The 27,736-nt window shown below is 34.6% G+C and overlaps 1 protein-coding gene across 1 annotated transcript; it reads right to left on the reverse strand.

Moving 5' to 3' along the window:
• Positions 1-776: 776 nt before the first annotated feature.
• Positions 777-25,167, reverse strand: LOC149802518 (transcription elongation factor, mitochondrial-like). Its single transcript, XM_089951758.1, has 4 exons — positions 25,014-25,167; positions 15,368-15,844; positions 9,263-9,412; positions 777-1,527 (listed from the first exon to the last, which is right to left on the reverse strand). The coding sequence occupies exons 1-4, from the start codon at positions 25,083-25,085 to the stop codon at positions 1,093-1,095; spliced, it is 1,134 nt and encodes a 377-aa protein (XP_089807884.1). The 5' UTR covers positions 25,086-25,167; the 3' UTR covers positions 777-1,092.
• Between the last annotated feature and the right edge of the window lie 2,569 nt (positions 25,168-27,736).

Consider the following 27,736-nt stretch of genomic DNA (forward strand, 5'->3'; position numbering starts at 1 on the left):
GTTTTATGCTTTTGGTGTCTGAATGAAGACTAGCATTGAGACACTCCATCAGATCACAGTAATTATGAATGGTACATGAATGGTTATTGCACTTCACAACCATCAATGCCACAATATATGAGACATGGAGCAATTTGATCAAACTTAAAACATTTACATCACCAACACCAACAACATAAAATAATAAACTTGTCCAGCCTACACTTCACAGTAAATAATAAAACAAGCTAAAATGAGCTTTTCCACATTAGTTAAATATAAGTGGTTCCCTATCTCTCTCTATGCAATGCACACCAAGATACAGCCTAACAAAAAATTTGAACCAGACTAAATAACTTTTGAGAGTTTTTGAAAATGACACCTAATATTAAGGAGCAATTTGCCATTAATGCTCACCTGTGATCATGTTCTTATTGATTGTGATGTAAGCTGACAAATGGGGGAGAGAACTGCAAAAATGTCCAACAGCTAGAGGAAATCAAAGTCAGAATTAAAATATGCAGAAACTAATATTTTTGAAGATTAGAGTAAATCTTTTGTGACCAGTAGAGGAAAAAGCTCCTTCACATTTTATGAATGCATCTATTACGTGAACTGCATCAAGCAGTATGGTAATTCAAATTTCTTTTAATAGTGTAATTGATTAGAAGAGAGTAAGTGAAAACTATGTATGGTACAAATGACACAATTTTGAGGAGAAAGTTATGGATCTTTGCCTTTTTAAACTGACTATACACAGGTAAATATCTCTCAATTAATAAGAAAAAAGAGTGTAATTTCCTGGAAGCAGATTTAATATTTCAAAACTTTATAACAGTGGTCTGTGATAATTACTTATGGCCAAGTATTGAAAATCTGACCTCACATCATCTGCATACCATGAAATTGAAAAAATGGTAACATAAAATTGCTGTAATTCTAATGTAATCAAGTCACTGCCTGCAAAATACTATCAGTTACAGAACAAAGATATTGCCACTAAAACAAACTATAACAAAATGGCTGATTTTATGGATTTACAAACATCTAGTAACACTAAAATAGTTCAATCTCACCCTCATTTCACTGAGTATAGAGTAAAGATGGGTTAAGCTATGTAGAAGTGTGATCAATAAACAGCTTTAGTGTAGCATCAGCATTAAGAATGCAAACAGTAAGTCGATCTTGCTGGTAATCAGACTGCTGGACATAGAACTGTGCAAGATTCATAGGGAGATGAAGCCCCATTAATGGACATTTTTGTCCACTTATAAACTCCTTGACCAACATCCTTCCACTAGTCATCTCACCACCCGAAGATAAATTGTAAAGCTTCATTAAATTTACAGTTGGCATCAAGTAAACTCTGTTCTCAAACTCTTTTTGGTCTCCATTGTCATATCTTTCATTCAGCAAGGTCATCAACAAGGCTTCTAAAATCTGTTTATTCATGTAATATTGAAGTAGCTTGAGGGACTTGAAATATTGTGTCCTTTTTTCCAATATATATATATCACCATGTGGAACTTCTTTCAATGCATCCTGCAACTACAAAATAGAACATTTCTTCAAACAAAATGGTGTCTTGATACTATTTAGGCCTGTGCAAAAAACAAACAACTTAATTCATTGTTTAATCTGCTATAAATAACATTGCACAGTCCAATGCAATCCACTCATAATTTCTACTTAGACTTTTGGGCACATGGATTGCTCATACATACATACATACATACATACATACATACATACATACATACATACATAGAGACAGACAGACACACACACACACACACACACACACACACATATATCTGTGTGTGTGTGTGTGCATGATTGATTTTTATGTGGGAATCTTGATGATTTCTAAGTTGTGACCCAGGTGCAACTGTTTCATGCATAACTGAATTCATCTATTTACACTCTCCCAGTGTTTATTGTATAGGGATCTCAATAAGTTCCTAGGCTATACCTATGCGTAAAGTCCCTGGGGATGAGACAGACTATGAGGCCAATGTTGTCTGCACATACGATTTGCATTTTTGTATCCAGGAAGTGTATGTCTTATTGCTTGGTGGGGATTTAAACAGTTTCCACGTTAGGACCCAAGGGCCATTTCTGTATTATCCATTGAGTCCCATTCCAAACTCCATCTGATATTTGGATCAATGATCACTAATACCAATTTTCACACAAGTGCAAACAACAACTTGTGAGCCTGTTTAATTTAATGTTGAACCACCCCCACCCCCAGCTCAGCCTTAAGGGTATAGATACAAGTTTTAAAACACTGCACATATACCAACCAATCCAATACATACTTCAGAAGTTCCAGAAAAGTATAAATCTTTACGTTAGGACAGGTTGCAATGGATTCAGTGGATGCAAAAGTGTCTCCTACCCCAAATCTCTGTCCCTCGGAAAGGAATCAAAGTTCTAAGATTAATGAACACGTTCAAGAACCTCACCAATCACATCCCAAAGTTTAAAATATCTATTTTGAATGATGCATGATGAGTTGTGTGACTGTACATGTGAATGTCGGGCCTGGCAGCATCACATAATTATTGCAGTGTCTTCAAAAAACTTAGACGTATTAAGAAGAACATACTTAAACTAAGTTAATTTATAACAAAGAAGTTAATTTGGACACATTCTAATTGGAATAGATAACAAAATTTATTGCTTCATAATGGTTTTGAGCTTGTAATTTTGCTGAGAGAAAGATCTAATTAACAAGAGTTCCTCAACAGGGTTCTTGCTTTACTGGGTGAAAATAATTTCAAGGAATTCAATATAAGACAATCTCTTCTTGTAACTGCTGATTGTTGAAACCAACTTTAATATTCTTCAGTTAGAAGATTTTCAAATTAGCTGCTGTGATGTACATATTTGATTTCAGATTGGCACCATTTCATTTATGACCAAGCAGTCATAATTAGTCGTTTGGAGGAAACCATCTAATCAAGGGGAGTAGCAATAGCAAGAATTTCAAGACTGCCATCATGTCAACCACACTGAATTTATGGCTGGCACCATTGGTGAAACCCTGCATTCATATGGCTTTCAATTCTGAGGGAGTAAGAAGAAGATGATTTTTTAAGTTGACTATAATGGTGGCCATATGATGTGCACACCATTTCTATTTCAAATCAACCAGGCATGATAACAAGTTTTCTGGTTAAAGCACAATGTCAAAATGACCAGCCATCTAGAAGTAGCAATAACAAGATTTTCAAGATAGCCATTGTAGTGGCCATAATCAAAGTCAGATTGACACCATTTTCAACAACTAACTAGACATCATAAGAAGTCTATCAGTGAATCATTCAGAAGAAGTAGTGATAATAAGATTTTCAAGATGACCAACGTGGTGGACATAATGAATATCTAAGCAGCACATATTTAACCTAGGACCAACATGACATCGTATGAAGCCTTTTAACAAAAACTCCATGTTGATATGACTGTCCATTCATGTGCAGCAGTGATAACTAGATTAGCAAAATGGCATCAGTCAAATTGGACGTGTAATAGGTATCAATTCCATTTAGGACCATCCGGAAAAGACTTCTGGCAAAAACCCCATTTCAAAACACTTTTTCATTAGGAGGAGTAGTGATAACAAGATTTTCAACATGGCTGCTGTGGAAGCCATTTTGGACGTGAGATTATACCATCATTATTTCGAACCAACATCATCATAAGTACTTCAGTGAAAACTCCATGTTTATATGACAATCCATTTAGTAGGTGTAGTGACAAGATTTTCAAGATGTTGCAGTGGTGGCCATATTGGATATCTGAACAAGATCCATTTTCATTTAGGACCAATTAGACCATAATAATAATAATAATAATAATAATAATAATGACCTTATTTAAAGAGGGTAACACAATTAGCTAAGAACTAATCTACCTTGAGGCCCTCATACAAAGGAATTTATTTATTTTAGCTGCATCTCTGAAGCCACTGGATAAATTGGGTTTGGAAGAAAGAAACTGTAGTCATTTCTAATCTCAGCTGGAATACTGTAATTCCAGAGCAGAGTTCCAGAGTATTGGAAACTTTTTTTAAATAACTCCTTATTTGGTTTGGGAATTTTATACTGTTTGGTAGGCATGGATCGCAGGTGGGGAGTATTACCAGGTAGCCTATACTGGAATAGTAATTGTAAATATTCAGCAGCACTATTATGGGATATCCTGTACATTAATTTGGCTTTTCTCAAACAGATTCAGTCTTTAATAGGTAATATTTTTAACTTACCAGCTAAATTTTCCTTTCTTTCTTTCTGGATTGACATTAGCCCTAATGCTCTTTTTTGAAGATGTGCCAGCTTTGCTACGTTTTTATCATTTGAATTACCCCATACTGTATTACAGTAGTCTAAATAAGGTTGTATGTAACTGTTATAAAATAGTTTTTTGTGCCTTTCTGGGAGAAAATGTCTTATCCTACTGAGAAGCCATAAACTTGAATTGCCTTTTTTACTGATATGTTTGATATGTTCAGTCCATGATAGGTTATTATCTACCAGATCACCAAGTAGTCTATCATGACAGACCATTTGCAAATTTGTATCCTTCCATATCAGACATAGTTTATCACTATCAAGATTTGTCCTTTTTTGCCGTGTTGAGATAAGTAATATTTTAGTGTTACCAGTATTTACCACCATGCCACTGCATCTGCACCAGTTTTCCAGTTTGTTTATGGCATTTTGTAAAGAAATTTCGAGTTCATGCTTTGTGTTTTGGATGTCTGACAATGTTGTGTCATCTGCATAGAGATCTGTAGATGATATTGAGTCTCTTAGTAAAAGTGGCAGGTCATTAATAAATAAAAATGAATAGTAATGGACCTAGAATTGAGCCTTGTGAGAGATGAAGGTGTGTTTAAAGTTTCATGGCAATTCTCCAAATAGTTTAGCAGGAGTACTGATAACAAACTTGTTTCAACTAATGGGTGGACAATGCATGAAAACGCATACTAAAAACTCTTCTGGTCTACAACAATTACAGCTAAAACTGTGGTATCCTGACTCTATCATAATTACGGGTGCAAAGTTGCCCACAGAAGGTTAATGGTTTCTCAAAGGCAAATATCAAAACTGCAAAGAATGATGTGCTAACAATTTATAGATTCCAGCGACCCATTTAAACTTTAATTAAACCCTATCAACAATAGCAAAGTGTTTAAAGAAAATTTCCAAAACAACCAAATGATCAGAGTAAAAATGTTGTTGTTGTTGTTGTTGTTGTAGGGTTTAACGCCATTTTTCAGCACACGATAGGCTATACATGGCGGCCAGTATTAATGGCGGAGGAAGAACCCGGGAAAACCCCGGAAAGAACCACCGACCCACGAGAAGCTACTGGCAAGCTTTCTCACATACCCACATTAGCCGAATCCGAGACTCGAACCCAGAGTAAAAATGTAATACCTATTCTAACATTATTACCAAGATATGAAGTAAATTTAGTGAAGCACTGCTTAACACGGATAAATGAAAATAAATGCTAGAACTGGGGAGAAAAGGTTTATTAAATATAAAATAAGTCTGATTTACCAAAATTATGGCAAAAAACATGCAATTTAGTGAAAACCTTGAGTGCCCCATAGTAGGGATGAAATGATACAATTCACGATGCATTATCAATACACATGAACTTGAGGGTCTTTCCATCTTTGGAAGTTCTGTTTGTTGTAGATGGTGCCCTTTTATGTGATTTACTGGTTGTATTTTCAGTGTGAAAAGATAACAAAAATACTTTCAAACAGACTACCTGTTAGTTGTCAGTGATTTTTATTCAACATTTTAGGCAATATAGGACTGCTCCATTTGATCAGTTTCAGGACTTACTTCAGCAACCAGAGAGAGGTATTTTGATCAAATAAATAGCTTTACCTTTTAATTTCATTTCTTATTCAGTTTATCTTAACCCCAATCAGGAAATATAGTTTTGTAACACATGATGTATCAAAGCTATTAAAATTGCATTCCACTTTTTAAACTATCTGTATTTTAATTTAGCTTGGTATTCTGCCTTTTCTACATTTGTTGATAGGATGATTGACCATCTATTTTTGTCCATCCAGCATGTACATCAGACTTGTATTTAACACCTTTTTCTGGCTCAAATTCACCCAATGGTATCTCCATTTACACTTTCCCTGCTCCAACTTTGAAATTTATTGTCATCATAACTATCATCAGCCAGTATTTACCAATCAAATCATCATCTGAAGACGAACCACAATGGGAATCAGCCATTTTGGGTTTCTAGGTAGCCCATATTTTAAACATGTATTTGTAAAACTTCCTTGATGAAAGGCTCAAACTATGACATAATATTTGTTCCAGGGCACAATGTGCCAATCAAATTTAGTTTAACAACCATTTGTGTCAAGCCTAAGAACCCATATATGTAATGTTATGTGTATCTATATAATTTTTAAATAATGGTAAATGATTTTATCTAATTTTTATAATATTTTATTCATGGCAGTAAATTATACAGAATATCTTTTCGTTACTTTTGCCTACATGACCTGAATCTGTTAAGAGCAGTTTTACATAGGATCTATCAATAGATGCTGGTGTACATGTTGAAAGTTATTAAAAATAATCTTAATAATAAGACTTAAATGTTGCCTATAGCTTAATTTCTCACTGGCTGATGAGGTTTCAACATTTCTAGAAGGATTCCATAACTTCCCATTGGTTGGGCTAGGTCACATGAATAGTCAAGTTGGATGCAAAATGAGCAGTACCGGTAAGTTCCATCATGTGAGGTCTTTTGCATAATATAGTCAAAATAGAATTTGTACTTGGATATTATTTGAGAAGAAAATATTTGTTTGGACTATTCAGTGAAAATAGGAAGAGCTTATTATTTACACAATAATAGTATTCTGGAACTGTTATAAATTATTCAAAGAAATTTTGGATAACATCACAGTTCATGAAGAACTAGTACATTGCCTGTTTTGAAATTCACAAGGAACTTTTCATTCATTAAGGACTTTCATAGACCTTTATTGAGCTAGTTTGGGTTCACTTCATATTACTGGTACTGTAAGTTCCTCTCACATTTTTCATTTATAACTTCGATAATTAAATTGTTTAAGTTTTACAAAACTTGTTGGTTTTGCTTTTTTACTGTTACTTAGTTTGCAACCATATAGTCACCACAGTAAATAGTTGCCTATCTGATAATAAAAAAGATATATCAAGTGCTATTATACATCCACTGGCACAACTAATGTCTTGAAAAGCAAATTAAGGGTGAATAGTTAAATAAAAATTATATACTGCACCAAGTACATTTTCAAAATTTTCAACTATTTTGTAGGAGCTCTCATGCATCACTACCTTCCAAGTCTGAGAATTCATAAAAGAATGTGTGTGATTGACATACCTGGGCATCATATCTGTTTAAGTTCTGTACATAACAATTAATGAACACTTTCTCTGTTGTTTTGCCAATACTTCCTGTTGGTCATGCAGCAAATATGCCACATTAAGTTCTGACTGGTGTTTATAATATACCTTGCACTGGAACAAACAATAACCACCAACAGGAATTCACTGAAATGTATTTCACTGCATGACATCAGTAGTGTAGCTTTCAAATTTGACCAAAGTAGACAAGCTAGAAGTCAACAAAGAAACTTCACATACAACTGGTGAATTATTTATTATTTATTTGGAACACATCTGGAATGTTATGAACCACATCATACGGTGCTAATTTGTATAAGGTGAGTGAGTGCTGTCAAGTCGTTTTAATTTTTGCCAACAGAAATGAGTGCCTGTGCCTCCAATAGCTGTCTCAGATGAATTTTCCATTTAAAGAATAACAAGGCAAATGACTGCTGAAGAGTAAAATAACTTGCATATGGTAAGTATCATCTTGTATCAATATGTGTATTGCTACAGCAAAAGTGTCAATGCATCCATATATCGATGATTCTTTTCACCCATTGTCCACATATATGTGTTATCACTGCACACTGTGCATAGATAAGGATGGAATAGACTAAAGTACATATAAGAGTGGGACTGTTTTGCTTTTGTTCTAGATCACCAATTAGTAACTGAAGGAGGGAGATTTTCATATTTTACTGGGGTCTACCATCAGGAAAAGAGATAGCAAAGTAATAATAGTATTGTATTAATGCTTTTAATCATTGCTTTTCCGGAAATCAAATAAAAATTTGTAGTAAAACAGTCACACAATTTTCTTTTTTAAATGCACTATTTTCAGAGGCAAATCAAAAAAGAAAATGAACAAATTTGATATATTTAATATTTCTTTTTTTTTGTGTGTAATTTTTTACATTCAACATAGTGTTAAATAATAATAACAATTACGTATCTTTGTGACTAATGGAATTTGAGTAAGAGCAAGTGATTCATTTTAAAGCCACTTGCCCTGGGTCATCATAGGTTTGAACCCCAGCCGAGTTTTACCAAAGACATAAAAATGGTACTAGCAGCTGCCTCGCTTGGCACTCATCGTTAGGAGGTTAGTGTTAGGACTTGTCAGCCTGGTGTCAGGATAATGTGATTGGGTGGGGCATGATGCTACATGTCTAGTGCATGATGTCCCAGTGCTAGACATCAATGTAAACTGTCACACTGCAGACATTGTAGCGATATGACTAAAAAATGTTTAAAGCTATGTTAAAATCCCAAACACACCCATATAAATACACACATCCTGGACCTGTGTCTCAAAACAAAATTTTATGAACACTGGTGTGCTATTTTTACCAGCAATGAATTCACTTTTAAGTTATGTAACATTGTTATCTCACATTAAGAAACATCCCAAGTTTAGCAAAACATGCACAAAATTTCATGTTAAACTGTTTGATGTTGTTGTTGTTGTTGTAGGGCTTAACACCAATTTTCAGCACAAGATAGGCTATACATGGCGGCCAGTATTAATGGTGGAGGAAGAACCCGAGAAAACCCCGGAAAGAACCACTGACCCATGAGAAGCTACTGGCAAGCTTTCTCACATACCCACATTGGCTGAATGTGAGACTTGAACCCACGCAGACAGAGGTGAGATGGCAGTGATCCGTAATGGAGAGCACTTTAGACCACTTGGCCACTTGGGGCCCCATTAAACTGTTTGATCATCTATTCCAATAGCTTCGACAAGGAAGATAAAATACTACCAAAGTTAAGAGCACCATTGTTTGAAGAAATAATAAAATTCTCATGATTGTTTATCTTAGGAAAACATGTTAAATCTGTTTACTTACCACTTTGTGATATAGTACATGGTCATATTTGACTACATGTTTGTCAAGCAACTTAACTTGATTCAGGTCACAGATTTCCTTCCTCCTGTTTATTTTCGCCCAGGTTAGATGGCCTACTTGAATATCAAGAGCAACAACTTCATCTACCTTCTGCAAAGAAGAAAAAATTGTGTCCACTGTAATAATAAAAAAGGATATATTGTATACATTAAATCAGCAAGAGCACATTCCAAGACTAGCTCCCTATGAATGACACAAAACTGTCACGCTTTTGAGCAAATTTGCAGTTTGGTCTCAGTGATCCAATGCAACTTATAGCCATAGGATATGGTCCTATTGTCCAACCAATAGAGTAAATTTTGAGAAATCCTTAACAAAAATGCTCCTGTTATAACTTCAACAAAGACTTCATTTAGGATACACACACAATGGGTGAACGACAAGAGAATGTATAAATATATTTCAATCATCTCCACAGTTTTGTGCCCGAGTCATCCTTATTTTAGTAAGACATGATAAACCTGATGTATTTCTAAAATTCCCAGCAAACAATTTCCATCAAACACAGTCACTTGCCTGACAATATCATAAGGTAGTAAGAAATGAGTAAATTAGGACAAAACCTTATGAAAAGTGTATACAATTAGGACACAAATTTTAGTAATAGTGTATCAGTTTAGGACACAAACTTAGTTCTATAACTGTACTAGTATATCAAAGTTTCTGATTTAGAAGGTAAAGGTTGGACAATTAGAGAACTTCTAGGCAATATCTTTTATTTTTAAAACAGCATTATGCTTGAAAATTAAAATGCTTCTAAGGCAAGAAATTCATCATTTAACTACTAGTTCTGAGACTTTGTATCATTCAATTTTTGCTTGAATTTAAAACATGTTTTGAATATTTGAATATTTATATTTCAAACACAATTGAACATTCCTTCTTTAGAATTTTATATAGAACAAAATGAGACACTGTTCACTCGAATACGCATCCAACTACAATCAAAACAATGTACCATTAATATATTTTTAGATGGCAGTAAAATGCTTGAAATATTTCTGATATTTCTTTCATTTGAGTAAGATAAGTGTGCATGTGACCCATTGTACTTTTCAGAAAATTTATACACAAGAAAAACACCATAAAGATTCAAAGATAGAAATACCTAAAACTTTTTCAGACCACCCTTCCAACACTGAAACAAAATTCTAATATAACACCAACACAATTGTAATTGTTCATGGAAAGTTATATGTATACAATGCATTCATTGGGGAGACGACAAATGAGACGGATGCTCTAACCACTAGGCCACCAGAGCAGTCGGTCTTGTATGGCTGATGCTTTCAACTTGTCTATGGAGAAGAGTGAACAACAACAACTCTTTGATTGCCACTTGACAGTACCCTATTTTTGGCTGAAAAGCCTGGTTGTGTCAAGAGGACCGATGAGCTATCTGCTCTGAACTGACGATAAGTTCAGGTCAACTGAAAGTGCATGAAACTCAAACAATCTGCATGCTGAGGCTATGGCTACCCAGAAACATGTCTTGTATGGCTACACAGAAACCAGAAACATGTCATGTATGGCTACCCAGAAACATGTCATGTATGGCTACCCAGAAACATATCATGTATGGCTACCCAGAAATATATCTTGTATGATATTAGCTTCAATAAAGTGTGGCCTAAGGGCTTGAACTTATCTTAAATGCGAAATGTTACAACCATAGCCAGATTCCATTTAGGAAACAGTAAAAGCGATTTTGGTCAATGCTAATAAAAATTAGCTAACCAATCCTACAGGTCTTTTTCATGTTTGATATCATGTCTGCCAGGATGTCTGAAAGTGTAAGATAGTTTCGCTGTAGCCTTTGATAGTAACTGGAGCCAGCTGGGCAATTAAGGTTATTGATTAGGCTTCATTTCCTGAAGACCCACTGGTTTCCCTCTGTCAGAGTGGCAGGCCTTCTAGCTCATGAGACATTTTCAACAACAGAAGGTTTACATTGCTCTGCGAAGATGATGAACCATGTGTGAAGATGTTTTGGGCAGGAGTGGAATATTTGCTTGCTTGAGAAGATTCGGCTTGGCCAGAATCTTAGTGGATAGATCTATCACTAGATCTAGTAGACCTGTGTCTCAGGACTTGTACCATCTGAGAAGGGCCATCAGAATCATGATTAGACTGGGGTCATATGTGAAGGCCGAGAACCCTTCCCAGTTTCTTGACAGTGCATCCATGGCCCAAGGTTCTGGGTCTGGAACTAGGGAGATGAAAATGGACAACTAATGATTCCACATTGTCACAAACAGGTCTATTGTTAGACACTGCCAAATGTACAAACCCAAAGACAGAATAATGGGTGGTGAGACCTTTCAATGTGAATGACTTGACAATTTATGGAAAGAGTGTATACCAGGACAAAGAGTCTGCCTGGAATATGTCAGATTTGTACACTGATGCTGAGTTCTTCACACCAATGAAGAAACTGCCAAATCAGAACATAAAGGTTCGGCAATTTGGTGCATCCTTGTTTGAGTTAGGTCACCACTACAGAGCTGATGAACATAACAAGGGCCATTTTACTTGAGAGAAGATCCTTCTAGAAATGGAACATTTTGATGACAGTCTACATTTCTAGAAGGTTGACCTGGAAAGGCTGATTACCTGGTTCTCACATACCAGTGGGTGTATCAATGGCCAACATCAGGTGGGCATCTACAACCCCTGATACCAACCAATCTTGGCTAAGCCACTAACTCCAGGAATAATCGTACAGTGGGTGAGATCATGACTTGTTGACTGAAGGGACCTGAGAATAGATGCCTTTAAGCTAGCAATGTCATCTCCAAGGAGCATAAAAAAGATGGCCAAGTGGAATTAAGTCTACTACCATACTGAATAATACAGTGAGTTACAAGAATTCTCATGCTGAAATTCAAGTCTTGTTGGAAACAGACTCGACCTGTTCTCTGAATTCTGTTGGCACAATTGCCATTGCTATCATCATAGCTGTAAAAATACTTTCTATATCTAGCTTTCTGATGAGTAACAATTTCACAATACAATTAGCAAATAAAAAACAATACAGGACCTTACAGTAATGAGTAATGTCTACCAAACAGTATAAAATTCCCAAACCAGATAAGGAGTTATTTAAAAAAAGTTTCCAACACTCTGGAACTTTGCTCTGGAATAGTATTCCAGTTGAGATTAGAAATGCCCACACTATTTCCTTCTTCCAAACCCAATATATATATAAATAAATTCCTTTGTATGAGGGCCTCAAGGTAGATTAGTTTTTAGTTAATTGTGTTACCCTCTTTAAATAAGGTCATTATTATTATTATTATTATTATTATTATTATTATTATTGTCTTAGGTGAGTAGCCAGTATGCTGGGTAAATGTTTATGATCCGTCTAAAAAGACAGTTCATGGACAATGAAATTGACATGAAAATCCTTTAAGGATAACTACAGCATAATGATTCTGTGATATCATGTGTGCAATAGACTGCAAATACCCAGTCTAGATTCAGGATGCAACACAGCAGAGAGATGTCACACAAATAAAACCATATTTTGTTTATACAAGATCAATTTCGCTGACAGGAAGATAGCAAATGTAACTAGCATATCCAAGTCTCCAGAAATTATATACAGTGAAAATCTTGTCTAAAGAGGGAGGCTAAACAGTGTTGAGAGAGATGATCATGTACTTTCTTGTCTAGAGCACATCAATAGTAGATAGACTCTGAGTCATCTAACTGTAGAATTTAATAATACAGTATAATAACTGCACTTTTTTTCTGAGAGCATTAAGAGGAAATTAAAATGTCTGGCATTTAAAAGATGAAGTGGATCACAATCTCTAAAAATAATTATCATGGCCATGTTTCATGGTGCCATTTGCAGTGAAAATGGACTGTTGAGAGAAATTGGTCCAATGCCATTTTCAGAGAGAAGATGATGTTTATATAAGACCTAGATAAGAAGATATTGTGTGGAGAAACATCAGTGAGGAATGGAAACCACAATGCTTGGGAATGTACAGTGAGGAATGGAAACCACAATGCCTGGGAATCTACAGTTAAGAATGGAAACCACAATGCTTGGGAATGCACAGTGAGGAATGGAAACCACAATGCTTGGGAATGTACAGTGAGGAATGGAAACCACAATGCTTGGGAATGTACAGTGAGGAATGGAAACCACAATGTTTGGGAATGTACAATGAGGAATGGAAACCACAATGCTTGGAAATGTACAGTAGCCAGACATTACTGAAAATGAGGAATTGGAATAAAACTACAAAAAGGCTAACTACAAAAATAAAACTTACAAACATACTGACTAAAAATTTAAACATGAGGATATTTGTTAATCACTGGACAATTAAAGCATTTTCTGCATACTTTCAGACTGCATACAATAATTAAGTTTTTTTCTGTCCAAAAGCAACAAAGATATTTCATTCAGTGTCTAAATACAAACAAATGCAATACTTAAGCCTAAGCAGCCACAGAGTGGCGTCTCTTTTATCACACAGCAAAATCATCACAATTTACATTTACATTCATGAAAAAAAACTGACATTACTTATTTCCTCAAGTTTATTTCAGTCCACAAGAAGATGCAAGCATACTGAAAATCACAACTTAACAAGTCAAGCACAATGTTCTACCATGTTTTTATCTCTTACTATCATCTACTGCCCATGAAGGTCTGCACAAAATAATTCATTAAAAAAAGCAAATAGAAAATATAAATGATATGAAACATCTTGAGTCTAAGTTTCAAGGCAGCTAAGCAGAAGTATATTTGGGAGAGTTAGTCCAAAACAGAACCAATAAGCTGATCCCCACCCCATAGTCCACTAATAAAACATATTAGACTAATAGCAAATTAAATTACTCATAACAATATTTAATATACATAAAATAAGGTTTAGTTATGTGCTAGTTTTCTTTCATTGAAAATACATTGTTATCTGCTGTAACTAACTCCTAACTACTGTATGCGAGCAGTATATGACTGTATGTGAGATTTATTATTGTCCACAATGAAAGTGCTAAAAGACATTTTCATGATGAAGACTTTGACTTCAATGGTTTTCTGTTTTAAACAGTGTGTGACAGCTTCTATTTTATGATTGAGAATTCTGTCTCATACAGGTGAGTAATAGTTACAGTGTTGTAGTAAATAGATAAATGTGGTTCTCTACATTATCAACAGATTGAATCACACATGTAAAAAACTTATAATGCTACTTTCAATGATAATCAAGCCATTCCTCAGCTTTCCTACAGCAGTATCAATCTCTTTCTCTTGCATAATTTTTGTAGAACCACAACTATGTCTGAAAACATTTGTGCTGAAATAAGGAATGAAAAAATTACTTTGGTGAGATTATTTTGGTGTATGTAAACACGTGGAGTTTGAAGACATGTAGAAACTATGTCATACAAGTCTTCAGTGATGCAACCACAGACCGCCATAAAGAGAAATGAATTAAAAAATACTTGAATTTGCAAGTACGATTATGAACAAAATCAACATCGCAAAGACTGGCTATTCACTGTTGACCTGTCACATGACATGAGCACACAGTTAAGATTCTAATTGTCACATGCTGAAAACAACAGTGGGAAAAAAACTGCAGAAAAATGTAGTGAATTGACTTCAAAATACATATGGATGCCTTGGTCATTACACCTTGATTTATAAATAATTGTCACCATTTATGATAATTGCATATGAACCTAAACAGGGCAGTAATCATGCAATACATGGAAATGTTACTATCAATCTTTACAAGAAAGCCAGAGTGGTCAAAACAGAACCAAATGTTTGAACTTCAAGAGGGCACAGACTTCCAAAATGTCTTCAGGAGTTTTATATAACAATTCACTTTTGAGACAGGTGGTTCATTCTTGCCTAAAATGGCCATGTTTTCAATTGAACAAGTATAATTTCAAAACCTTGCCCTACCGATGAGCCCACAAATAGACCTGCAACTGAAAATGGAGAAATAAGTGAAATGTGTGCACAATTTGAAATACTGAAATAAAAAGATTCAGCAACAAAATGCCTTGTACCTTGCATATTCCAGAGGTCAGTTTCGGATATGTATCCTTAATATGAAAGGTGCTTTCCATAGAGATGTCGTCAGAGATAATGTCTGTCTGGTTCAGCTGGAGTATGCTGTTACAAAGTTTCTCCATTTTTGCACTACCAATAGTCGGCACTTCCAACACACTATTTAAGGTTTGAAATGGACCATTCTTCTTCCTGTAATCTATAATCCAATCCCATGTGCTGCTGCTTAAAAAATTACTTTTCATGAGAACACTATCTGAGCTGTTAGAAAGGAAATTAAGAATTTTCTCTTTTTCCTCTGCATGAAAATGATCATCAAAATTAATTTTTGTCTGCTTTTTAGCTCTTGAAGTCTTTGCAGAGTCTTTACTTGGACTTTTACTTTTCTTGAGGTTTACTGGCTGTTCATCCTGGATGTCTGTATCCTCAGGGCCTCCACCTTTCACAGATATCTGACACATCCTTAAACACTGTGTCTGAAAGCAACAAAAAAAACTATTCATACATAAAAGAGAGTTGGTTGAGATTTCTGTATATTTTTGTACTACAAAATACAGATACAGTACTTAACTCCTGTACATTTGAGAAGGACTGAAAGAAAATGTTTATATGACAAAATATTTTAATATTTTTAGAATCTATATAAAACCTTCATATTGTCAACTAGTCACCAGCTCAGTCACCATCCACATTTCATGCACATCCATATATTTTTATAACAAAAGCACTTTTTTATATAGTTGCACTGATTTAGCCTTGAATTTTAATTTAAAACTTGTTACTTATAAATGTACCATTATATCAAGGCTGCATGTGCAATTGTCTTTGTACCAGAAATAAGAAAGATCAACATCTACAGGCAATGTGAGAAAAAGAAACAAATCTTTCCATAGACACAACACTCATCTGGTGCATCATAACGAATGATACATACAAAATTTATCTCTGGTTACATCATCACTACAGAATCGACATAAACGATATATAATGCACGCAATTATGCATTATAGATTAATGAAAATTTAAATTTGTAGTGGTTAATATGACATTATTATTGGAGTGCTTTAATTGTATGCTCCCTTTCTCGCTAGAACAATAGGAGATTGGAGTTATTTCCTAGCAACCACATTTGAGAGGCTTACATATGACTACTTCAAAGCAAGTTAAAAAATTCCTAAGCAGGCAAAATCAGGATTCTTGTCATTTTTTATTTTTTTATTTTGATAAATTAAATCCTTTTATAACAGGGATTTAAATAAATTTTACATAAATTTAGTTTTATGCATATACGTACCATGTGAAATATTTAATGAATAAGAAAAACTTCAGCAAGTATTTTCAAAGGCCACTGCCTCAGAAAATTTAATAGGTGGCCTGTTTAAACTGAATTCTTTTTAGAAATTAAGTCATTGGTTTTACATGTACATCTGAACTAAAGATAAATCAGCTACCTATAAAAATAAAATAAGAGGGTAACAATGAACAGTGTGTTCCACAGATTTATAAAGTCAGTGAACTCTAGAATAATAATAATAATAATAATAATTTCTTAGGTAAAAACAAAACAGAAGTAATAATACAATAAATAATCAAACAATTAAATAACAGTGATATTGTATGTTATACAAGCAAAATAAACAGTAGTCACACACACACACACAAGGGGTCCCGAGTGGTCTAAAGCGCTCTCCGTTACGGACCACTGCCATCTCACCTCTGTCTGCATAGGTTCTAGTCTCGGATTTGGCTAATGTGGGTATGTGAGAAAGCTTGCCAGTAGCTTCTCGTGGGTCGGTGGTTCTTTCTGGGGTTTTCCTGGGTTCTTCCTCCACCATTAATACTGGCCACCATGTATAGCCTATCGTGTGTCGAAAAATGGTGTTAAACCCTAAAAACAACAACCACACACACACACACATCTATGGTCCTAAACTATGTAACAGAGAGAAACCAAAAGCCACAATTTGAGTAAAATTAACAAACATTTTATTTCCCTATAATACAAATTAAAAATTCAAAAGACACAGTATTGTGAATTATATTTCAATTAATCTTAAATGTTTTATCACAAGTCCAAAATTACAGATTCAGAATGTTCCAAATGAATTGTAATAGTCTTGAATGTCTTGATGTATCACAATGATATAATTCAGAATGTCTTTGAGCAAGTCCTCAATAATCCCAAAACAGTCAATCAGCACTTTATAATTCCAATGAATAATTTAAATAAATTCATCTTAGATTATACTGGAACACAACTGTAAGTGATTCCACAGATTGATCATACAACAGGAATGAATAATTGTATATAAATCCTATATATACCAATTTCACTTGTACTAAGACATCATACTCTGGAGTTCTTTCATAAAAATAATGGCAAAATATGTGAGAATATTTGTGCAAAACCCCAAATTATATCTTTTTCAAAGGTCACCCATGACAACAAGAACCATAACTCTTCCCAGCATGTGGATATATAAAACAATGTAAATAATGAAATGAGTACAACACATATTGGGTAAAAAAAAACACTCAAAAATGTTATTTTATGAAAATAACAATGTTTATACCAAGGAATCTGCTTATATCAATGTAATTAGAGCAGTCAAAATTTTAGAAAATTTCTACCAGGTACCCATCAAGGCTAATGATCAGTTACCAGACTAAAAATGTATTACAATAAATGTGTTAAACTTGAACTACTTTGTTGTAGGTTGATGATGGCATGAACGGCATGCAAAAATGTATTTATTCAGTGACCAAAGTGTAAATAACAGAGCTGTTCATTTAGCATTTATTTGTATAAAAATATGAAGCAAATAAAATGAACAAACAGTTTAAGAAACTGTAAAATAAAAGAAAACAATTAGTACTGCTTCCAAAACCTAAAAAGTATTATAAAAATATTTAAGATGTCACAATTCAAATTGTTTCAAATGTATGTGAAATCTTTCTTGAATATTGATAAAAGTCATAAACAAATGTCTGTTCTCACTTGTCAATGGACGTGTTCTAGTTTCAACTGAGAAAAAGAAACATATCCACAGTTTATGGCACCTGACAGGCTTGTCGCTTACTAACTATATGCACAGCTGATGAAAATGTATTTCCCAATGATATGGATGTTGCCGGAATGCACAAATATTTTTGCACAAGAGCAGAAAGTTTACTGCTTACTGTTATTGCCCCAGTACTGCATAATGTCCAAATTTGCAGATAGTGGTATCGCTGATAGGTAGTGGTATCTCTGATAGGTAGTGGTATCTCTGATAGGTAGTGGAATCTCTGATAGGTAGTGGTATCTCTGATAGGTAGTGGAATCTCTGATAGGTAGTGGAATCTCTGATAGGTAGTGGTATCTCTGATAGGTAGTGGTATCTCTGATAGGTAGTGGTATCTCTGATAGGTAGTGGAATCTCTGATAGGTAGTGGTATCTCTGATAGGTAGTGGAATCTCTGATAGGTAGTGGAATCTCTGATAGTTAGTGGTATCTCTGATAGTTAGTGGTATCTCTGATAGGTAGTGGTATCTCTGATAGGTAGTGGTATCTCTGATAGGTAGTGGTATCTCTGATAGGTAGTGGAATCTCTGATAGGTAGTGGTATCTCTGATAGGTAGTGGTATCTCTGATAGGTAGTGGAATCTCTGATAGGTAGTGGTATCTCTGATAGGTAGTGGAATCTCTGATAGGTAGTGGTATCTCTGATAGGTAGTGGTATCTCTGATAGGTAGGTTACAAATACATCAGAATTAGGAACTGGTTCATCAGCAGTACAATATCTTCAAATATATTTCCACCCATGTAGCCTGTGTCTCTTCTCGCTTTCTTTGGCAATAGTTCAGGTTCAGATACCTCTGATTCATTGCCAGTTATTTTACCCATTATTGTCTCCAACTCGGATCTAATGGCAAAATAAGTCTCCTCTTGATATGTTGCCTCTCCAAAAATGTAGGAAGCTTATAGTGAGGATGACATACAGAATGCCTTTGATGCATTCAATATGCCACATCCTTCTGGATAAAAACAGCTATGTAATTCTGCAATTATTATTGTTCTGCATTCCTTAATAGGAACATATTCATCAGGTTTGGAAGCCGTAATCTTTCTTGAAATGATGTACTGCTGTGACTCGACAGATGAAAGTGATGGATATATCTGCCCAGATGACATGCTTGTTACCAGCTGAAATGGTCTCAAAATAGGTATGACAGCTTGGGCAAGAAACCAGTTGTTATAAGTCATTTCCAGAGTTGATACATAACTATGGACTGTGAGAGTCAGATAAGAAAGTAAAGCTCCTATGGTCCAGTGCAGTTCCAACATATCCAGCAATGAGTTTAATCTTGTAGAACAATACATTAACACTTTTGACACTTCCTCTGTGTCTTCATTTTTAATGCTGTTTGCTTATCATGCAAAGCCTGTGCTGCAACTGTACTGTTTAAAGTGAGCAGCCAGTCACCTGCCACTTTACTATGTTTAAAGTAAGCAGCCTGTAATATGTTTAAAGTGAGCAGACAGTACTATGTTTAAAGTGAGCAGCCTGTACTGTTTAAAGTGAGTAGCCTGTACTATGTTTAAAGTGAGCAGCCTGTACTATGTTTAAAGTGAGCAGCCTGTACTATGTTTAAAATGAGCAGCCTGTACTATGTTTAAAGTGAGCAGACAGTCACCTAGCAGCACCAAGCAGCTTTTCAATGACTCTTACTTAAAAACCAGCACTGACTGCCAATTGCTGTGTGTGTGTGTGATGCAATGCTGATCTGGCCAAATCATCCAAAATTCAAGACCAAGTTGATGTTTGAGCCATTATCATCAACTAGTATTTGCCATTCTTAAGCAGCATCCTCCAAGCTGAGACTGAAATCTCAGATGGGTAAAACCAAACAGGACTTAAAAATAACTTACAAGATGCTCTCAACAGACTTCATGTATGGTGCAAGAAAAACAGTATGATCATAAATGCAGGAAAAACGAAAGCCCTAGTAGTTACAACGCAATAAAAACAAGCAAGGCTAGATAGCGACAAACTCCAGGTTCTGTTTGACAATGTGAGCCTTAATATAACCTCTCATGATAAAATTCTTGGTGTATTCGTAGATAACAATCTTGGTCTATTCACATTAAACATGTTTCAAAAAAGGTTAATTCTTATATTTGGCTACTGAGGAAAATCAAAACATACATTCCTCTTCACTATTGGGTCATCTTTTATTTATAAAAGTTATATTCAGCCATATCTGGACTACTGTAATGTAATTTGGGGTAATACCTCTAATTTAAACATAACAACACTTTTAAGACTCCAAAAGAGGGCTTGCCATTTAATTCTAGATCATTGTATAGACAATTTCCAGGCTGCATTGAATAATATAAAGATTTAACAATACATGAAAGAATATTTCTTAGAAAGGCCAAACTGATGTATAAAGTATCCAGAAAAGTCATTCCTGTCTATCTAAGCAATATCTTTCACCAAAGAGATGTGATGGTACTCCAAATTTAAGGTTCATAAGAAGTAAAAATTACATTATACCAATGCCAAAGAAGGAAATGTTTGAAAAAAAGTTTTCAATATACTGGTCCACTGGTAAGGAAGAACATTCCCAGTGACATAAGGCAGGCTCCGAGTATTTCTTTTGATAATCAATGTCTCAAATGGATGAAATCTTTAGACAACAGAACAGTTCTAGTACAATAAATACCACCTGCTTTTCTGTAAATCTGCATCATTGTCACACTTGAATTTTTCAATTCAGGATGATATTTTATATTTTATATATGTTTATGTGTTCACAGATGCATGTGCATATGTTCCAAGCTTGATACTTTGATTTTTAAAATCACTTAATTATCTAGTGTCAAGCCAGATTCTTCACATCATCTGCCAGTGCCTTCTTTATCTAGTTCCACATTTTAACACTTGCCCCTGCTTTATACAATGTTTAATACTGCTAAAAAAATAATGATCAGACTATATGTTTAGTCATTTATTTTATTTTAAAGATATCATAACTTACAAAATGGCAATTAACAAAATTGTGATTTCAGATCAATGTACAGAAATGTATGTATAAGAGCACTGCAATGAATATGTACAACAATCTTTAGGAGCAATACATAATGTAAAAATTGTGTATGACTCAAGAATATGGTATTTCATTAACAAATGTTAGGGTACACTTGATAAAAAGCACAGAAAGACTTCAGAACACATAAAAAGTCAATTTATTCCTAAAGCTGAATGTTCATAAAAACATTTCTCAGCATAAAATAATACGGTCAAAACTTTGCAAACAGTGAGCAATGAACAACAATACCATGAAAAACATTAAACATGGTGGACAGTGCATGTCAGAATTCTTTCTGTAACATTATTTCAAAGATATGATGATGAGTTCATTTTTTAAATCCATTTTTTTAACCCAAATTATGTAGAAACACTCCACATAAAGAATAACATTTAATTTCAACTTGTGTAATGGCTCTGGAATATGGCGTTTCATGTAAAATTGTTAGGTGGGGGAGGCACTTGATAAAAATAAAGGCAAAGAAAGGCTTCAGAAGTACCTGGAACACAGAAGAAGTCAACTTATTCTTAAAGCTGAATGTTCACAAAACATTTCTATATGACCAAATGTAAGAGATATGCGAATTGCAGCTTGAAATACCATTAGGTCAAGAATTTGCATAAAGTGACCAAAAAATCAATACATTCCAATGCTGTAATAAGGCGTTGTATTATTGCTGCAAACAGGATTTACCAAATAATTTTGAACACACGTTGCCTATCGGTTGTTTACATTTGTAAAGCTTTAGCCAGGAAGGATACAACTCTGTTGGAATACAATTACCTCAAAATTGAAAGCATTTTTGGTAACTGTACATTGAAAAACAATGAATATCACTTCTTTGTAAAGTCCATGCAATTCCATTGATCATCATATACAAAACTCTTGTCAAACTTACTTTATCTATATTGGTCTTTATTACAAAATATACTCAGAGTATCATCTGATGTCTGATGATTGTAAGTCATATATCGATGGCAATGTACATTTCTTTACATTGTAATGCCTTGAATTTCATTTAAAGGTAGCCCGTCTAGACCAAAGTTGGCAAAATGTTGCTTTGCTACTACTTATCTGACAAATAATGGAAAGCAATAATAGTTAAACCTGTTTTAAAATCAGTAATATTTCACTAATAATGCTAATATTAATTTTATATATTTCTTTACTTACATTGCACTAATAATTCTGACAAAGCTATAGAATATTCTTTTTTTTCATTTCTACTGTTGTTATCACGGATATCAACTTAACTGACATTAGTGTGATCTACTTAAAAATTGGATCGTTTATTTTTGTTTAAATGTTCAGTCATTGCAAGCATGGACATTCTATACTGTCGGTAAGCTGAAATTTTTGTTTTTTAAAATAAGTGCATGCTACCATACTTAAATTAGGCAAATACTGCGATAATATAGAGTTGTTCCCCCATGTTACAGTAATCTGGGTCAGTAGCCATAAGTGGTTTTATTTACATTTACGTGACTGGAATGAACAGAGATTTATTTTATAGGAATAGATAGAGTGGAAAATCAAGAGAAACTTTATAATTTGTAACAATGCAGCAATAACAGAATGGTTTTCATATGTACCAATGACAACATTAAGTACTATGATAATACAGAATTCCAGGCTATTATATAGTAATAACAACGTAACAAGAGGGAGATTCAGTTGGACTGAGTGCCACCATTTTATTAATTTTGTACAGAGAAGGTACTACTCTTTATGTGACTCCCATTCATTGGAAAATTTTATATCATAACCTGTGCAAAGGAAACCATTTGGCTTTTCTTTTAAACTTTACATTATTGGTAAAAAAAATTATATGGCTCAGAGAAACTTTTCCTGAAAAATCCACAAAATGTTTGGATCAAGGAGGTTTCATGCGGAAGAGGTTTTATTTATCTACATACGGAATGTGTCAACAACTTTTTAGTACTTATCTTCATTTCATGGGAATAAAGACATATTAAAACATATCCCAAATCTCATCTTTAACAGGAAATGCGTGTCAGTTCTTTAACAGGAAATGCATGTCAGTTCTTTAACAGGAAATGTGTGTCAGTTCTGTCCATTAAGCAGCTGGTAGAAACCAATAAAGTACAAAAAAATCTGTGACAACATAAACTCAGCTTATCTGTACAATAAATATACACGTATTTATACTACAGATGTGGTGATTTACTGTAAGGTACTTTACTGATAAAATGTCAGACTCCCTTGGTAGCAACTATATACTCAATGAATATAAATAACCAGTAACCAGCTCAGTTTGTTTTTATTACTGCTACAATACAGTATCAAATTTGCTTGATACATTTGATATGAAATTAATTTAGTAGTTAAAAAGATTACTAACATTTTTTACTTGTATCTTCTACAGCTGAGATCTGATTCTTTTCTGTTAATAAGAATAAATAACACCTGCCCCCCCATATATTTTTTTACAGTTTGTAAGGCTAGTCACAGCTCAGGCTGTTGTAGCATCCATCCCCTCCTTCTGCATAAACATCTTCATTTGCCTGTGATTTTATTATCATTTTACCCTGTTTAAAAAATAATACTGTTACGACATGTAAAATATCAGCACAATGCAATGATGCAATAAAGCAACCAAAAAAAAGTATATAAAGTATTGTATTTAACATTTCAAGGAAATATTAGAGAAAAAGAAGTATTTTATGTATACATCTACATTCATAAAAACAATATTTTTAAAAGAATTATTCTTTAAAAAATCTCATAATGGTAGGAACTGATAAGTAACAAGTAACTGGACTGTTTTGTTACATTGCCCTTACAGATTTGTTTAAAAAGAGGGAGGTGAATGTTACCAGTCCCTTTTGTTTATCACTTGCACATGAATAAAACAAATAAAGACAAGGTTTTCACATAATCTGACTTTTGGATTGGACATACACTCATAATTGCAAGAGTAATTAAAATTGCAAATTCTGGATTGGCCGAGGCACATTTCCCAAAAAAAATCCTTTTATATACCACATACATTTTTCAATTATGCCTCAAGAACAGTCTGGCTATATTCTCTAGTGACTGTTTCAAGAATTAGCCATAAAAATGATTCCGTTACCGGATTTGTACTCAATATATACTGTACAAAAATGCTCACTTTTTAGAGAATTTTTTTTGTTGCAGAAAATAAAATGTTCGTTGTACTTGCTATGAGCAAAAACGCAAAAAGCATAAAAAGAATTACATCTTTTTATGGTGCTAATTTGTCATTTCTGATGATCTGACCTTCACAAGAATACCAACGTTATCAACCCGAGACGAAATATTAAATTCGGCCTGTTAATTATCACTATTCTATAAATGACGATTCTTGCGAATTTATTTCAAGATGTCATAAGGATGAGTTCCTTTTATAATTCTGTACACTCAAATTATGCAGAATTTTCATATATTCTACATCTCTGATAAATCGTCTCATGCTGCTGGTGGATTTGTTTTTCTTCCACGACATTAACCGACTCGAAATTAGGTAACACATATACGTTCACACTTTCTCTTCTATATTAAAGTTACGATACACCGTATGTCACTACCTTTTCAATTTGTCGCTTGACCTTGCCCCAATAACGCAATTTTGTTAAGTTAAACATGCCCTTATGCAACATCAACTCGAAAATAAAACAGCTTTTCAAGACGAGAACAAGATTGATGACTAATATATAGCCCTGATCACAAATGACTACGGTGAATCCGTAAAAAGAAAAAGATAAAAACAAGACGGAATAATAATAATAATAATAATAATATGTAATACAAGCCACTGGCCCATGATACATATTGTGAATCATGCAGTATAAAAAAATGTTTAAGTGCATAACAAAAGAACACTGTATATATTGAAACATCTTCGCTAGCCAAGGTTCCGATATGTTAACCCTGTCTTAGGTTTACATATTGGAACTTTGGCAAATGAAGACTTTAAGTATATTACTCGCGATGACTTTTGTACATTTTGTGCTCTTCAATACTAAAGATTCAGCATCTCTCAGCAATTTGAGGTACAACGCATGGGTGTGAATCTTACAGTTATTTTTGCTGTATAGAAGTCTGACTATACTTTGGGGGGGGGGGCACCAGACAGATCCCCCCCCCCAACTTAACCAAAGAGTAAATGTGTTTTATGTATTACTGAAACCCCCAGATATTTTGCTATGTTTCCAATTTTAATAAAGAATTAGGTCCAATTTTTTAAAAAATAATTTTGATGGGGTATTTAAATCCTAGTGTATTCTATAGGTATGTTCGTCCGAGTTGGTTTCTGTCACCTGACTCGGAGTCCCTTTCCTATTATTTTGTGACCTTGGCTGGAGGTCCCTATATCCCGTGTGTGCTATCGGTGATTGTGCTATGTTGTTCGTGCTATATTTGTATTCATGTAGGGATTGCCAAATATATCAAATTTGTACCATTTTTCTTACGATCCTTATATCCTGGATCTTGTGAATTCTCTTTAATTTGTTCGTTTTATTTCTTTTTGGAATTTTGGCGAAGTAACGGTGCGATGATTTTAGGAAAAACAAAACCTAATGTTTTTAGTATATGCTATAGATGTGTGTCGTACTTCGCAAATCTATTTTTAGTTACAGTCAGCTGTATTCGAGGGAGCTCCATATTTCCTTTATTTTGTATACTTCACTCTCTCGAATTTGGCTACCTTTATTTAATTATTTTATTTCCAAAAAATTTGCCAAAACATTTTATTTGCTCAGTTGGGGTATGTCGTAGGGTATAGCGACCGTACAGTAGTTAGTATTTGTGATTATTATCTTCGACGTTTTTATGGTTTGTACGTACTGATGTCCTCCCTGTGGTTGTTTTTTCCGACTCTGCCATGGGCCTGTTCACTTCGCGTAGCGCCATGTGACATAGCCCCATGGCGTCCTCATCTCGAACTTTCCCCACAGGTGGTCCCTGTCTTTGGTAATCAGGGCCGGCGCTACCATATAGGCAAACTAGGCAGCCGCCTAGGGCGCTGATTTCAGGGGGCGCATTTCTCCAAATCAACAACAGTTTTGAAAAATAAATAAATAAATTTCAGTTTTATTGAGGGTCGTTTTTTATCCTGGTTTATTTCATACTGGGACAAATAATCGGGTAGATTCAGTCTGGCCGAAACACCAGGCTGACCGGAACAAGCAGAATGAGTGAGTGAAAATCGCGCGTATACGAAACTTTCAGGATGTAATAATTTTCGCCTGTTTTTATAGGCCACGAGTTTTTCCGTGGAATCACGCGTATACGAAACCTTCAGTTTGCCGCGGAAACCAAATTGGGGGGGGGGGGGGGGTAATTCCTTATTTTAATGGTATAAACAAGGAAAGAAATGGCCTGTGTGGGGTGTGCTTCATGAACTTGACAGGAAGAAAGGTCTGGGAACATTTGGTAAGTTTTGTATCATCATTTTGACCCCGTTAAACTGTCCAAGTACTGTAAATTGCAGACTTATTTTGTCAAGCGTTTCACTGGTTAATAAAAGTCAGTAGCCAGAGAAAAGCCTGTCACAAGTACATGTATTGTGCTTAGCGAAGTTAGTGATGCCAAAATGATCATCTAATCACTGATCGTTAAAGCACCATGCACAGTCCATCATGTAAACATAGTTAATATGTTTCGGTCAGCCTGAAAGTGGTAGAATCAGTGGAACAACTATTTTCAGGTCAACTGAAACAGCATCCATTATTTAAGCCCACTTCTTACTGGGCTTGAAATATTTATATTGACTGTTAAGTAGACCTATATAATCTATAAATATATTTGTATGATCAATTGATAATGAAATGGGAGTGGGGATGTTGTGTTTTGTGAACCGTAACAGACCTTTAAGCCCTAGTCCTAGGCTTATACAAATAGTGGCGTAACCAGAGGGTGGCAGGGGTGGGGAAATTTGTCTGCCCAATTCATGAACTGGGCAATCTCATTATGAGTTTTAATTGCCCACTTCATGAATTGGGCAGACAAATTTGCCCATTTCATGAACTGGGCAATTTGACAGATTGGCCGTGTCATATATATATATATATATATATATATATATATATATATATATATATATATATATATATATATATTTCCAACGTGCCATGGCGGGAAAAAAAGAAAAAAAAAACCTGGAGCCCAGTACCGCAAACGGTATCAGTGGCAAGTGGTGAGCGTAGTTTCTCAAAGCTCAAGCTTATAAAATCTTACATTCGCTCTACAGTGTTACAAGAGAGACTAGTTGGCTTGGCAACTATATCAATTGAACATGCTCAGGCTT

This window comes from Sinohyriopsis cumingii, chromosome 3 (genome assembly GCF_028554795.1).
Source record: "Sinohyriopsis cumingii isolate HCF-2022 chromosome 3, ASM2855479v2, whole genome shotgun sequence".
Lineage (NCBI taxonomy): Eukaryota > Metazoa > Mollusca > Bivalvia > Unionida > Unionidae > Sinohyriopsis > Sinohyriopsis cumingii.